This window comes from Cricetulus griseus (genome assembly GCF_003668045.3).
Source record: "Cricetulus griseus strain 17A/GY chromosome 1 unlocalized genomic scaffold, alternate assembly CriGri-PICRH-1.0 chr1_1, whole genome shotgun sequence".
NCBI lineage: Eukaryota > Metazoa > Chordata > Mammalia > Rodentia > Cricetidae > Cricetulus > Cricetulus griseus.
Genome location: NW_023276807.1, coordinates 76,544,249 through 76,558,211, shown reverse-complemented (window position 1 = coordinate 76,558,211; position 13,963 = coordinate 76,544,249). Strand labels below are relative to the sequence as shown.

At 37.7% G+C, this 13,963-nt stretch overlaps 1 protein-coding gene across 2 annotated transcripts in view; it reads left to right on the top strand.

The window, feature by feature from the left end:
* Psme4 (proteasome activator subunit 4) overlaps positions 1 to 13,963 on the top strand; it is a 105,219-nt gene that overhangs the window by 24,118 nt on the left and 67,138 nt on the right. Inside the window, exons 2-7 of one of the 2 annotated variants that reach the window (XM_027387689.2) lie at positions 39 to 179; positions 1,146 to 1,262; positions 9,950 to 10,015; positions 11,799 to 11,843; positions 13,026 to 13,175; positions 13,677 to 13,740. In XM_027387689.2, the coding sequence (XP_027243490.1) occupies positions 39 to 179; positions 1,146 to 1,262; positions 9,950 to 10,015; positions 11,799 to 11,843; positions 13,026 to 13,175; positions 13,677 to 13,740 (583 nt within the window). The remainder of the gene's footprint in view (positions 1 to 38; positions 180 to 1,145; positions 1,263 to 9,949; positions 10,016 to 11,798; positions 11,844 to 13,025; positions 13,176 to 13,676; positions 13,741 to 13,963) is intronic. The other variant, XM_027387691.2, reaches the window with a different exon arrangement.

Genomic DNA, 13,963 nt, shown 5'->3' with positions numbered 1-13,963 from the left:
CTGGACATGTTTTTAAAGGATTTCTTTCCCTTTTGCAGGTATATCCGACTTTATGGGAGAAAATTTAGCAAAGAAGATCATGTTCTTTTTATTAAGTTATTGTATGAGCTGGTATCAATTCCGAAACTCGAAATCAGCATGATGCAGGGATTTGCCCGACTCTTGATCAACTTATTAAAGTAAGTCTACTTTCTGTTATTCTTGGTGAGATTTTGTCTTTTTAAGGTTTAATGGTTAAGACTCAATTTTGGGAAATGAACAGAACAGTTACCCAAAGTTTAGTGTTGATTTAAACATTTTCTCTGTGAAGCTTTTAATTGTTCATTGAAACGTGAGCCTGTAGGTTTAAGATATCTTTATTCAGATAAATACCAGCCAGATGCAAGTCAGAGCTTGCCCAGGGCAGCCAAGCAGCGAGTTCAGAGAGAAGGGGCCCCACATGTCTGCCCCACCTTAACCTCACAGGCATAATCCTGAACACCCCTTGACCACACCCTGACAGGCTTGGTCAAGCACACCTGTAGCCAGACATTAGGAGGCGTGGTTACAGTGTCTCCCTACAGTTCATGCTCAACTATAATTGCTTAGGTTGTTTTATTTATGATAATTATTTGCTCCATGAGGTATAAACTATCCTTATATCCAGCAAAGGTTAGAAACATTCAGTACCACACACATGATATAGCAAAGCATGACATTTGGGAACTGGAGAGATGCATTGTAGTGGCTTAGAGCATATGGTGCTCTTGCAAAGGACCTGGGTTTGCTTCCCAGCACCCACATGACAGCTCAGAGCCATCTGTAACTCCAGTTCCAGGACATCTCATGCCTTCTTCGCTCTTGTGGGTACCAGGTATGTATTAGCCAAAATACTCACATACAATAAAGTAAATCTTTTTTAAAAAATTTAAAGAAAAGTATGGAATTCATCTACAGTAATGTGGCACAAGTTTAATAGGCACTGCTTGGTGTTGAGAAGTGCCAAGTTCTTCCTTAGTGCTCATTCTAACAGCAGCTGACTGTCATTAGCTTTCCTCTCTGTGTAGTATATACTCAATAACCATAACCATGCATCTGAATAAATGATTCCATATATTTAGATTTCTTTTTTCTTTTCTGTTCTTTTTTTTGTTTGTTTGTTTTAGGAAAAAGGAACTTCTCTCAAGAGATGATTTAGAGTTGCCGTGGAGACCACTTTATGACATGGTGGAAAAAATATTATATTCCAAGACAGAGCACCTGGGATTAAATTCATTTCCTAAGTAAGTATTTCTGTTGAAGTAATTCTTTTCGGCCACCTGTGGCTTTTAGGGGATTAAATACAGTGAAAGAAAATGGGTTGTTTTAAATAAGCAAATACTTTTTTGCTGTATTGCTTTACCTATTATTTATTTATTTATTTTTGTGTTTTTTGAGATGAGGTCTCTACATAGCCCTGGTTGTTGTGGAATCCACTATGTATGTAGACCAGGTTGGCTTTGAGCTCACCAAGATCCACCTGCCTCTGCCTCCCAAGTCCTGGGATTAAAGATGTGCACCACTGTGCCTGGTGCAAATACACATTTTAATGTGCTCATTTCTACATAAACTTGACCTTTTCCTTTTGAAATAATATGAACCTGTATTTCTTCTCAAAGCTTTGCCACCATGATGTCTCTGGTAGTTGACGTCACCATACTTCTGATCATTTTTTGTTGTTGTTAGATGTAATGGCTATCTTCTGTTTTTTTTTTTTTTCCTTAAAAAGTTACTTATTTTTATTGTTCATGTTTGTGTGTGATTATATGAATTCATGTGCACTTCATGTGTTCAGCAGCCTTTAGAAGCCAGAAAAGAGCACTGAATCTCTTGAAACTGGAGCTGCAGCCTTCTAGGAATTGAACTGGGTCCGCTGCAAGTGCTCTTAACTACTTAGCTATCAACAGTCTCTCCGCTCCACCCCACCCCACCCCCAAAATGACCTTTTATGTATTTTAATTCTTTAAGTAAAGTAATTGCTTTAAGATGATGAGCCTTGCATATCCCACAGAGCATTCACTATAAACAAGTAAAGAAATACCAGGTCTTGCCACCCCCCCACTACAAAACATACTTTCATTCCTGGTCCTCATGCTCAGCCTCCCAAGTTCTAGGTTTGCTGGCTTGTTCCACATGCCTAGACAAAGTATCAGTTTTACTAACTCACTACATTTAGGATATAAACTATTCATGTCAGTCCTTAGTTTTTGTCATTTCCTAGTAATTTTTAGAACCATAGCTGTCTTTCTGATTACTAGTTCCTTGCATATATGCCATTACTCTCAAGGCCTAAGTTCTATAAAATTTGTATTTATTTTAAATGTACAAAGTATACTATGATCATTTGCCTCTTAGTGCCAGTAGTGATCTCGGATTAACTGTTCAGTTTTGTCTAGTTGTGATCACTTTACTTCCTAACTTTAATATTCACAGGCTTTACCAATTTGGCTTAAACTGTTTCAAGTAATTTTAGTAATTAAGATATATTATTATTGTTGTTCTTGTTATTATTACTATTATTATTGTTATTTTGGGTCTTTTGAGGCAGGGTTTCTTTGTAGCCTTGGCTGTCCTAGAACTAGCATTATAGACAGGACTGGGTTTGAACTAACAGAGATTCATCTGCCTCCCGAATGCTGAGATTAAAGGCATGCACCACCATTTCCTGGCCTAAAAATTGAATTTTTTGTTTTTTACAAATAAACTTTTTCCCCAAATTTATTTATTTATTATGTATACAGTATTCTATCTGTATGTATGCCTGCAGGCTGTAAGAGGGCACCAGATCTCATTATAGGTGGTTGTGAGCCACCATGTGGTTGTTGGGAATTGAACTCAGGACCTCTGGAAGAGCAGTCAGTTTCTGAACCTGTGAGCCATCTCTCCAGCCCCTAAAAATTAATTTTTAAAGGCAGGCTCTTGTTAGGTAGCTAGTCTGGCTTCAGATTCTTGGTAGCCCAGGCTAGCCTTGGCCTTGTAATTCTCTTGCCTCAGCTTCCAAGTACTGGAATTGTAGGGATAAGTACTCCCACCCCCAACCTGGCTTGTTCTTCAGACCTTATTAGCTGTTTCCTATTCCAATCTATAGTTATATATTGATTTGCTGAAGACACTGTTCTGTGTGTCTGTATTAACTTTTTTCTTTAATAAATTTTTAAGACTTGTGATTTCTCTCACTGTCTTTTAGTTAGACAGTTAAATTGCCTCAAATCTAAGGCTTCTCTTAGGTCAACAATCTGAACTTCTTGCCTGTGAATGCAAAGGGCAGATGTCTTAGCAACTTTTTACATTATAGATTTAGTGGGGAAGAAGAGTTAAAAATGACTACAGGCAATGGTGAATTTAAGCCTTTGTTGGATTTTGGGCTACCAGTGCAGGAAAAGTGTCAGGAATCATTTTGTCCTTGAGTTTTATGTGTTAAAATAAGAAAAATTTCCAACCATAGACAGACTAAAGTTCACCATGAGAGTGAATGGTGCTGCATACAAATAGGCTTTTTAAAATTCTTGTTAGGACAATTTTCTGTGAAAGCATTGTAAAGATGTCTTTGGAAGTGTTATCTCCTGTGGAAAGTGTGGCGTGAATTGGATGGACTAAGTCTTCACAGAGTAACTTCAGGAATTTTTGACTGGCATCACTGTTTGATAGATTTCTGTGAACTATTATTTGTGTTCAGATCAGTTATCTTTCTGAAGGTTGTTGGTAGATGACTGGTGGGAGAAAGCCAGTTTTTTTCAATGATTTCTTGTTTCTCATTGTGTCATTTCTTGGTGCTTTATAAACAGACATCTTGCTTCCTGCCTGACAGTTATACCTGTGCAAAGAAAGACCCTTCTTTTAAAAAGCCATAAGATGCTCAATAGTGAATTCTCATGACTTTTTTTCCTTAGTCATGCCAGCTCTTTGCATAGACATTTTATGCTAGTACCCTTAATGCTTGTGTTTCAGCCTTTAATATTTATTCATAGCATCCTTACCACGTTTATTCCTGAAGAGTCATTACCTCTTTCATGGTCTTGTAGAAGCCCTCCTCCTTTAAAGATCCACCAGTGCCTTTAAAAAAACAAAAAACTTTAGGATTTGCATCTATGTATGTCCACCACATGTATGCCTGATGTCATCAGCACTCAGAAGAGGGTGTCACATTACTGGAGTTATGGATGATTGTGACGCCACCATGTCAGTGCTGGAAATGAAGCCTGGGTCCTCTGGAAGAACAATAAGTGCTCCTAACTTCTGAGCCATCTCTTTGACCCAGCCAATGGCTATTTTTTTTTTTAAAGCGATACTATTACTTTACTGAACTCTTTGCTTGGTGTAGAGAACATGCCTTGCTAGCATGCCTGAGACAGAGGCTTATAGCAGTGTCTCTAAACTATAATTGGCTGAGCACTCTATATTGGGTTTTGTAATTAACTATACTTAAATTATATTTACCAATAATATAAAGGGTGAAAGTATAGTTTAGTGTTGAATGTGTGCTCAGTGAGAAAAACAAATATAAACAGAACTTCTGAGCAGGCCAGCTGGCTCAATGGATAAAGGTGCTTGGTGACCTATGCTAGCCCAATGACTGGAGTTTGATTTCTGGGAACTTGTCTAAAGGTGGAAGGAATAAACTGACTCCACAGATTCTCTTACCTCATCATCATGCACACATCCATAATAATAACTTTAAAAATTAAGAGGTGCTGGAGAGATGGTTGAATGGGGTTAAGAACACTAGCTGGTCTTCCAGAGATCCTGAGTTCAATTCCCAGCTCACAACCATCTTAGATGAGAACTGATGCCGTCTTTTGGCCTGCAGGGATACATGTGGACACAAGACTGTATTCATAATAAATAAAATCATTAAGAAAATAATTAGGATATAAATAGCACTTTAACCTTAAAAGATAAATAATTAGCTGGGTGTTGGTGGTGCACACCTTTAATCCCAGAGCGCGGGAGGCAGAGACAGGCAGATCTCTGTGAGTTCGAGACCAGTCTGGTCTGCAGAGCAAGTGCTAGGATAGGCTATGAAGCTACACAGAGAAACCCTGTCTTGAAAAACAAAAAACAAAAACAAAAAAAAGAGAGAGAGAGAGAAATTATTATTATAAAATGAGTTTCAAACATTCAGGTTTCATTACAACAGATACTCAGATTTTGCATCTATTTAATATTAATTTATTTTGGATTTTAAAAAGATCAAGTATTTTATGAATGAAGTATAAGGACTAGAAAGATGGCACAGTAGTTGAGATCATTGGCTGCTCTTACAGAAGTCCAAGTTTGATTCCCACCACCCACATGGCAGCTCACAAGTGCTTATAACTAGCTCCAGGGGATATGACACCCTTTTCCGGCCTCTTTGAACACTGAACGCACATGTACTTACATGCACAAAAGCAAAACACTCATAAAACAAAAAATAAGTCTGTAAAACCAGGCATGGTGGTGTTCACATATATATGTATATTCATTCAAGTTAGGGAATAGGCTTGTTTCACATGTAAGTCCCTTCTCCCTCTCCCTCCCCTCACCCCCATCCCTCCTCCCCCACCTCCAACCTACCCCCACCCCATCCACCCACCACTCCCCAGGCAGGGTAGGGCCCTCAACAGGGGCTCTGCAAAGTCCACCAAATCTTTCTGTGCTGGGCCTAGGCCCTTCCCCATGTGTCCAGGGCCAGAGTGTATCCCTTCATGTGGGATGGGCTCTCCAAGTCCCTTCTTACACCAGGGAAAAATGCTAATCCACTTCCAGAGGCTCCCTGGAGTGCAGGGGCCTCCTTATTGGCATCCATTTTCAGGGGGCTGGATCAGTCTTGTACTGGCCTCCCAGACAGCATCTGGGGTCGATATGCTTTCCCTTGTTCAGGCCAACTGATTTCTCCAACCTGGTACAGACCCCTTCAATCTTCATTCCTCCCTCTCTTCAACTAGGTTCCAGATTTCAGCTCAGTGTATTTCTGTGGATGTCTGTCTCTGCTTCCATCAGCCACTGGATGAGGGCTCTCCGTGTGATCAGTCGGCTGAAAGGGAAGGCGGTGGTGTTCACTCTTAATCCCAGCACTTGGGAGGCAGAGGCAGGCAGGTCAGCCAGTACTACAGAGTGAGTTAGTTCCAGGAAAGCTGAGCTGTATCTCAAAGTAAATAAATATAAATAAATAAATAAATAAATGTAAAGAAAAATAAATAAATAAATGAAATAAATATTGGGCCTTAGATAAAGAATACCACATCAGATTTTACACAGGTGACTAGGGAAAAGGGATATGTAAAGCCATAGAGAATGTTCAGTAGGCTTCTGGGGGAGAGTGTTGGTAAAATTGAAGTCTGGCACTTAGTGTTCAAAGTAATAATACCTAGCCGAGTGTGTCGGGCAGATCTCTGTAAGTTCCAGGCAGCTAGGGCTACATAGTGATAGTGAAATCCTGTATCAACAATAGCAAAACAAACAAGCAAACAAAAAGTCATCCATGTTGTGTCTAGTGTTGTCTTTTCAAGATAGGATCTCAGATTCACTTCTCACATTCACCAACACTATTATTAGCCTTGAGCCCTAAATCATTTGTCCCCATATTCATTCATTCCTTGCTTCCTTCCTTCCTTCCTTCCTTCCTTCCTCCCTTCCTTCCTTCCTTCCTACAATGGCTCCCTCCTTCCCGTGTGTGTGTGTGTGTGTGTGTGTGTGTGTGTGTGTGTGTGTGTGTGTGTGTGTGTGTGTGTGTGTGTAAGTAACAGCCCTGGCTGTTCTGGAGCTCGCTCTGTAGACCAGGCTGGCCTCAGACTCATTGAGATTTGTCTGCCTCTGCCTCCTGAGTACGGGGATTAAAGGTATACACCACCACTGCCCAGATTTGCCCCCATTTTTTCTAGTGCTGGTCTGTGTTTCTGTGTTGATGTGTTGCTCCTTGCCATATTGTAGAATAGTGCCAGTAATAGAAAGCTTGTGTACCAGACTGAACCTTGCGCCTGCTAGTCATGTGCTCTTACCAACTTCTTGGACATCCTCATTCTTCCCAGCACTTCTGTGCCTGCTGAAATTCTAAGAAGGAACAGTTTTGACAGTGCTTTTCTGCTTAACATTGTTTTGGCACACTGATGCAAGCTGTGCTTCAAACTATAAAGTCAAGAAATAAAGTTGTTACTTTTTATAAGATTGCATTTCTCAACACCCTTTAACTTAGAGCCATTTTTCTGACTTGCTTTCTTAGAACTGTTTCCACTGTTTCTATCTTACATGTATTTTAATACATTTAAAACAGCTTTGTTATTTGACAGCCTGTGTTCATACTATTTTTAGATGACTTTTTATAATCAGAAGTGCTTCATTTGTCAACTGTTTGTCTTTCAGCTCTTAAACTCTGTGTGCCTTGTGTGTTTGTCCTTATGGAAGCCACGGCTGAGAGTGTCATGTGCTTCATTCTATTTTAAAAGCTGGTCGGTCCTATTAGAGCAAATATAATCAACATTTCTCTTCTCTCTCCTTCTCCTTCCTCCCCTTCCACCTTAAATTTCCAAGTACTGAGATTGTTGGTATTGGTAGAGACTTTTTATTGTTTTTTTGATTTTGTTTTTTCATTTGTTTTAAGACAAGATCTCTGTGTTGCCCTATCTGTTATGATCTACCATGCTGTCTTTGAACTCAGATATCTGCTTACCTCTAACTTGCCATACTGGCCCTAAAGGAGTGCACCACCAGAAGAGCGTGTCAGATTCCCAGGGACTACAGTTACATGGTTGTGAACCTCCTTACATCATGAATAGTTTTGGGGGCTGGAGAGATGGCTCAGCGGTTAAGAGTACTGACTCTTCTTTTAGAGGTCCTGAGTTCAATTACCAGCAACCGCATGGTGTCTCACAACCACATTGAATGAGATCTCGTGCCTTCTGCTGGCGTGCAGGCAGAAGACTGTATACATAATAATAATAATAATAATAATAATAATAATAATAATAATAATAAAAGAATAGTTTTGGGAAGGAGTGGGTATGTAGCTCAGTGATAACACTTGTCTCATATGCTCAAGGTTCTGAGTTTAATCTTAAAAATAGCTAGTTTGAGCCTAGATAACTTATTTAAATTATGTATTATTTTTATATAGTATTTTTTAGTCATTGATAATATATTTGTACACAATGCTTTGTGTTTTTTAATGTAAAATTTATTTTTATTTTATGTTCATTGGTGTTTTGCCTGCATGAATGTCTGGGCGATGGTGTTAAGAAACTCTGGAACTAGTGTGAGCAGCCATGTGGGTGCTGGGAATTGAACTCAGGTCCTCAAGAAGCACAGCAAGTACTCTTAACTACTGAGCCATCTCTCTGGCTTCTGATTTTTGGGTTTTTTGTTTTGTTTTGTTTTGTTTTGGGGACAGGGTCTTATTATATAGCCTTGACTGTCTTGGAGCTCATTGTGTAGACCAGGTTGGCCTCTAACTTACACAGGATTACTTTCTCCTGCCTCCTAAATACTGGAATAAAAGGCCTGCCGTTATACTGGACTCTGTACACAGTGTGTTGATCAAATTCGCCCTTACTTCCTCCCCATGTCTTCCAACCTAATGCCTTTTAAAAAAATCAATTTTAAGTATTTTTTCCTTTATGTATTATTTTAAGGCTACCATACAGCAGTATATTCTATTTTTCATAGTAACATACCTCTAGGAAAAATTTGTTGTTTTCCTTTGGGGTTGGGGGGGGGGTGAGGGTAGGATCTTGCAGTATAGCCCAGGCAGGACTCTGGCTCCCAGAAGTTCTGCCACCACACCTGGCCTGGTACTTGTTTTGATTATCTGTACCACCATCCCACTAGTGATGGTACCCAGGGGTTTGTACTTCCTAGGTAAGTGTCGTACCACTGATAAATACCCTAGCCTCACTTTCTGTATTGATTCATCAAAGAGGTTTTTGTTGTTTTTGTTTTTGAGACAGATCTTGCTGTATAGCCCAGGGTGACCTCAAACTCAGTCCTCCTGCCTCTGCCTACCCAGGGTTGGGATGACAGGTGTGTGTCATCACACTTGGCTTTCAGAGGGCTATTTGAATTAGTAACCCCATGGTTAAGATCAGTTAAGTCTTCTGTTCTCCCCTTTCTACATTTACTACATAAAAATAACACATTCTAGACTCTGGAGTCTCTTATTTATGAATGATCTGGATCCAAAATTTGATAGATAATGAAATGATGAAAGTAATTTCCCCAGTGACCTGTCGCTGAAGTCATTTTCATCAGTTATGATCAATAAACACTGATTATTAACATGGTATTTGCAGAAAGATTGTATTTACTTTTAAACCATTCTAGTTTTAAGAATTAGAGAATAAGTAACTGAATTTTGTTGATGTTCTTGATAGTATTTCTGCCAAAAGTTGTGTTTTTGCTACAGGGATTTTTCAAAAAACAAAATATAACCAATCTCTATAGAGCAATTACAAAAATTCACAGGCTTGGAGAGATGGCTCAGCAGCAAGTATGAGTTAATAATTGATGTTTTCTGTGGTGCCTAATAAATAATTCTGGGCTACTTACCAACTTTCATATATATTATCTCAGCTAATTCTTATAGTAGCTTTATGAGAGGGTAGGTATTATTTTTCTCAATGAAAAGTTCTAAGCTGTAATAGTACACTCCTAGGAACAGTGGAATTAGACTTCAGATTGAGATTTGTCTGACTCTTAGGCTCAAACTGAAGCACTGTGTACTCCATGAACTTATTTTTTAAGTTTCTGAGAAAAAAATGGCCTGTGAGAGACCCTATTCAAAGCTTAGTCCCTCTTTAGATCCCCTTTTAAAAATTAGCAATTTGAGTTATCTATCAGTTTAGTATCATAAATTTCCAGCAATTAGAAAATATGTAGTGATTAATCAATCCCTCTAAAAAATTAGTAAGATATGGTCTAGTAGCATCTAGCCTTAACCTTTTATTTTATTTTTAAACAGAAACATTGTTCCCTTCATCTTGAGAGATTACAAGAATCACAAAAGGTCACTATACAGATATCACAGGTTAGAGAGATTGTACCCTTTTCTGAATAAAGAGCATACATTCCATGGTACAGGCCTTATGTGGAAGAAGGGGTTGGAATTGACTTTATGTGAATGAAATCACACTCTACAACCCTGACTCTGTAACAAGTTAAAGAAGTAGGTGGTGGTGTTAACTTCCTGTGCTTGTTTCTAGAATGAAGGCAACACTTAGCTATGCAGTCTTTAATAACTTGCTTTTTGGAATAGTTTCTGATGTTAGGATAGTTTCTCTCTTTGGGGTAGGAGGTTATGCTATCGAACTAGTAAAATCAATGGAAAGTTAATGTGGGCACAGACATTTGAAGTGACAGGGTCATATCTTCCTTTTCCTTAGAATTTACCTTTAAAGTCTGAGCTTAAATTTACCAATCAGTTTTCTTCTAAACCTACATGTTGATTCTCTGACTTGTTACTAACTGGTTCTTCGAAACTGAAAGGAGATCCAAGATCCTTGCTGTTGGTTCCCCTGATAAAAAGCATGTATGGAGTATTGTAAACAAACAGAAAGAAGTTTAAGTATCCCTGCAAATTTGAAACAGCCTCATTAGAAGCCCTCAGATATTCTGGAGTAGTTAGAGAAAATTTTATCCCCACTCCCCCCTGTTTTTCACTAGACAAATTTAGATGACCGGTAAACTGTTTCCTAATTGTCTGGCTTTTTGTGTGAGAGAGAACAGAGCTGTTCTCTTGGATTAAAAACAATGTTTCCTGATGTGGACTTTGTTTTCTCGTGTAAAAAAAGTCACTCAGTGAGTTACTTTCTGGTTCCCTCTCTCCCTAGGAGTTTGAAAGTGAAAGATGATGCTTATAGCAGTTAGTTAATAACAAGATTGCAGTTTTCTTTCTAGGTTGAAGTTACATAATGTATTGGGTGCTTATACTGAGCTTGTTTTATCCTGTTCCTTGAAGCTTTAGTTTTTAAGCTTTCAGAGAAATTGGTCAGACCCCTGGATTTGAAGAATTTCAAAGGAGTTAATGATAAAATGTCTAAAACATTAATTCCCAGTCCTGCCCTTGAAATTTTTTTGTGTCTATTTGTATTTGTCATACTGTAAGTAGTCAGAGATTTGTTTTAAATTTCAGTTAATTACACCCCCTTGCTTTGTTTGCATTTTACCAATTTTAACAGTGGTCTAGTTGGTATCTTAAGTATTCCATTTTGGTCATGTATTTAAACCAGTGTCCATGGCCTTTTCATTGAAATTCATGTGAATTTTTCATTTTGCTCACCTAATTTTATGAGTGGCTGTTGAAACAGATGGTTGTTGTTTTGGTAATTGTTACTAGCAGTAAAATGCATTGGAGGGTTAAAGAACACTTTTAAGTTGATTGACAAGACTTATACCAGTTGCTGGTAGAAGCACACCACATTTCATTATATCCCAGTTTATATTTTAATGTAAAAGCACTGTAATAAAATTGCTATTTAGAATTTTCAGCTGTTGGGGCTTACATTGTGTGTGTTAAATATGTTCATTGTTGCCCACTTTGTAAAGATTGAAAGGAATTTATCCTTTCTCCAGTATAATGTTTTCTTCGATTTTATTTGTCATAAAAAGTGAGCAAAATGAGGGCAGAGGAAAAAGTAGATTAAGAAATCTAGGTAGATTATCCTTGTAATTCTGTCAGGCAAAGAGAAGGCTTAGTTATTACATGTAAACATAATACCTGAATGTATGTTTCTTTGAGATATGGGTTATAGAATTAACTGTGTTCGTTAAATATCCCAATGTAATTTATCAAATGGGTTTTTTTCCTCCAGTTCTGTAGAAAATGTTCTCAAAACACTCGTGAAAAGCTGCCGACCGTAAGTAGCTCTCAATTTATAAAGCCTCTTTGTTTACCTCTGGGCCTTCCCCAACTTTAGTGTACTTTGAAGAGGAAGCTAAAGGTATAAATAGTTTCTGATATTGAAGTACTAGTCATTGAGCACAACACAGTGTTCCAGCTCCTGATTGAATTTTACTTCTTTTTTTAAAAAGTTGATGTGTGTGTAGACGCCAGAGCATGATGTTATGAATCTGTTTTTTTTCCTTCCATCTTTACCTAGGTTCCAGGGATTGAATTCAGGTAGTCAGGTTTGTATGGCAAGTACTTACTGAGCCATTTTGTTGATCTTTAAATTTTTAATTGGTATTACTTTGCTGAGAACTGATTCTGAAAAATTAGGAAGGGGAATTTGCTATTTAGTAAGGTCCTTGAAAGTAGAACATAGTTCATTGGTGGTAGTTCATTTGTTTTAAATTGCAATTTGCTACATTAGTACCTGGCACAAATTGCTTGGTGAATTCAATAGAAATGTTATTAGAAATGTAATTTTATTTTTCATATTTTAAGTTAACAAAGGTTTAACAAAATTGTGATAAGAGCGAGCTAAATCACAAGGGTGCTCCTGGCCTTTTTACAGAATTACAGAATATCAGTGCCTGTAGAAACATGTCTTCCCACTCCCCTCTTTTATGAGGAGGACTTGTACGAGGATGCATGGTACCCAGAGACCCATCTAAAATGTCCCAGAGATTCCTGGGTTGATGCTTCTGTATTATTGTTACTGATTATTTCTGACAGAGACTAGAATTTTATAGTTGCTGTTACTTAACACAAAGAAATCAAACCATAACCATGTTGAACTTTGTTGAGCAGTGCTTTTTCAACCTCAAAACATCTTTGTGGGGGATCTGCTAAATGAAGAGAATTACTTCCTCCTAAATGTGGTGGAGTATTTATTCTGTCTTTGTAAACATGTATTCTTATTGTTCGATACATTGACGTTTCTAGTATGGTATCTTATGAAGTATATTCTCTTTTCTCATGAGACTCTTCTTTTTTGCTGATGGGAACATATATAGGAATTCATGTGCTAGCAAGTGATGTTGATTCTCTAGGCCTTTTCTCTGCCTTCTGTCAATCATATATATGTGTTGTAGAGTTTTAATCCAATGGTCAGATACATGGAAACCTTTTTTTTTTTTTTTTTTTTTTTTTAAAGATATTTTCCCGCAGATGCAACAGCAGAGATGTTAGAAGAATGGCGGCCTTTAATGTGTCCTTTTGATGTAACAATGCAAAAGGCCATCACTTATTTTGAAATATTTCTTCCTACCTCCCTTCCTCCAGAACTGCATCATAAAGGTTTCAAGTAAGTGTGAACATATTTGACATACTCTAGAATATAGCAATACCAAGAATTAGCAAAGAGCTAAAAAATGTGCAACTCATTGATTCTGTTTATTATATTTCAAGTATGAAGGCTAAAACAGTTGAGCATATCATTGTAAAGAAAGTCATGCTTATATGACAAGCCCATGAAAATGATGGTTTTAAGAACAGTGATATGGGAAAATGTCAGAAAAGGACAGAGGCAAACGACATAAAGGAGAAAATTGTAACAGTTGTTAAATAATTGTGGACAATAACAATTCAGGACATTTAGTACATAAGATAGCACAAATAAAAGGGACAGGGAATACTCAGATGAACAGTATTCCTTTGTTTCATTAAGTTTGAAATTTTCAGTGTCATTTTTTCTAGGTTGTATCATTATCAGTAAGAAGAATAAATTTATAATTACAAAGATTGCCTGGCTTTGAACCACTTTCTGTAGTCACTTGCTATTCATAACAGTGTTTTTCTTCTTCAGACTTTGGTTTGATGAATTAATTGGCCTTTGGGTTTCAGTGCAAAATCTTCCACAGTGGGAGGGGGTAAGTCTTCTTTTTCCCCCCCTTCTATAGTTTTAAATTTGGAGATAATTAGATCATTTATAAATAACTCCTGTTTCTCAGAATTTCTATTAGTAATGTTACACTTAATTCCTTTTTTTAAAGGTGTGTGTGTGTGTCTGTCTGTCTGTCTTTCTGTCTATGTGGATATATCATGTGAGTACATATACTTGAGGAAGCCAAAGGCTTCACATACACTAGAGCT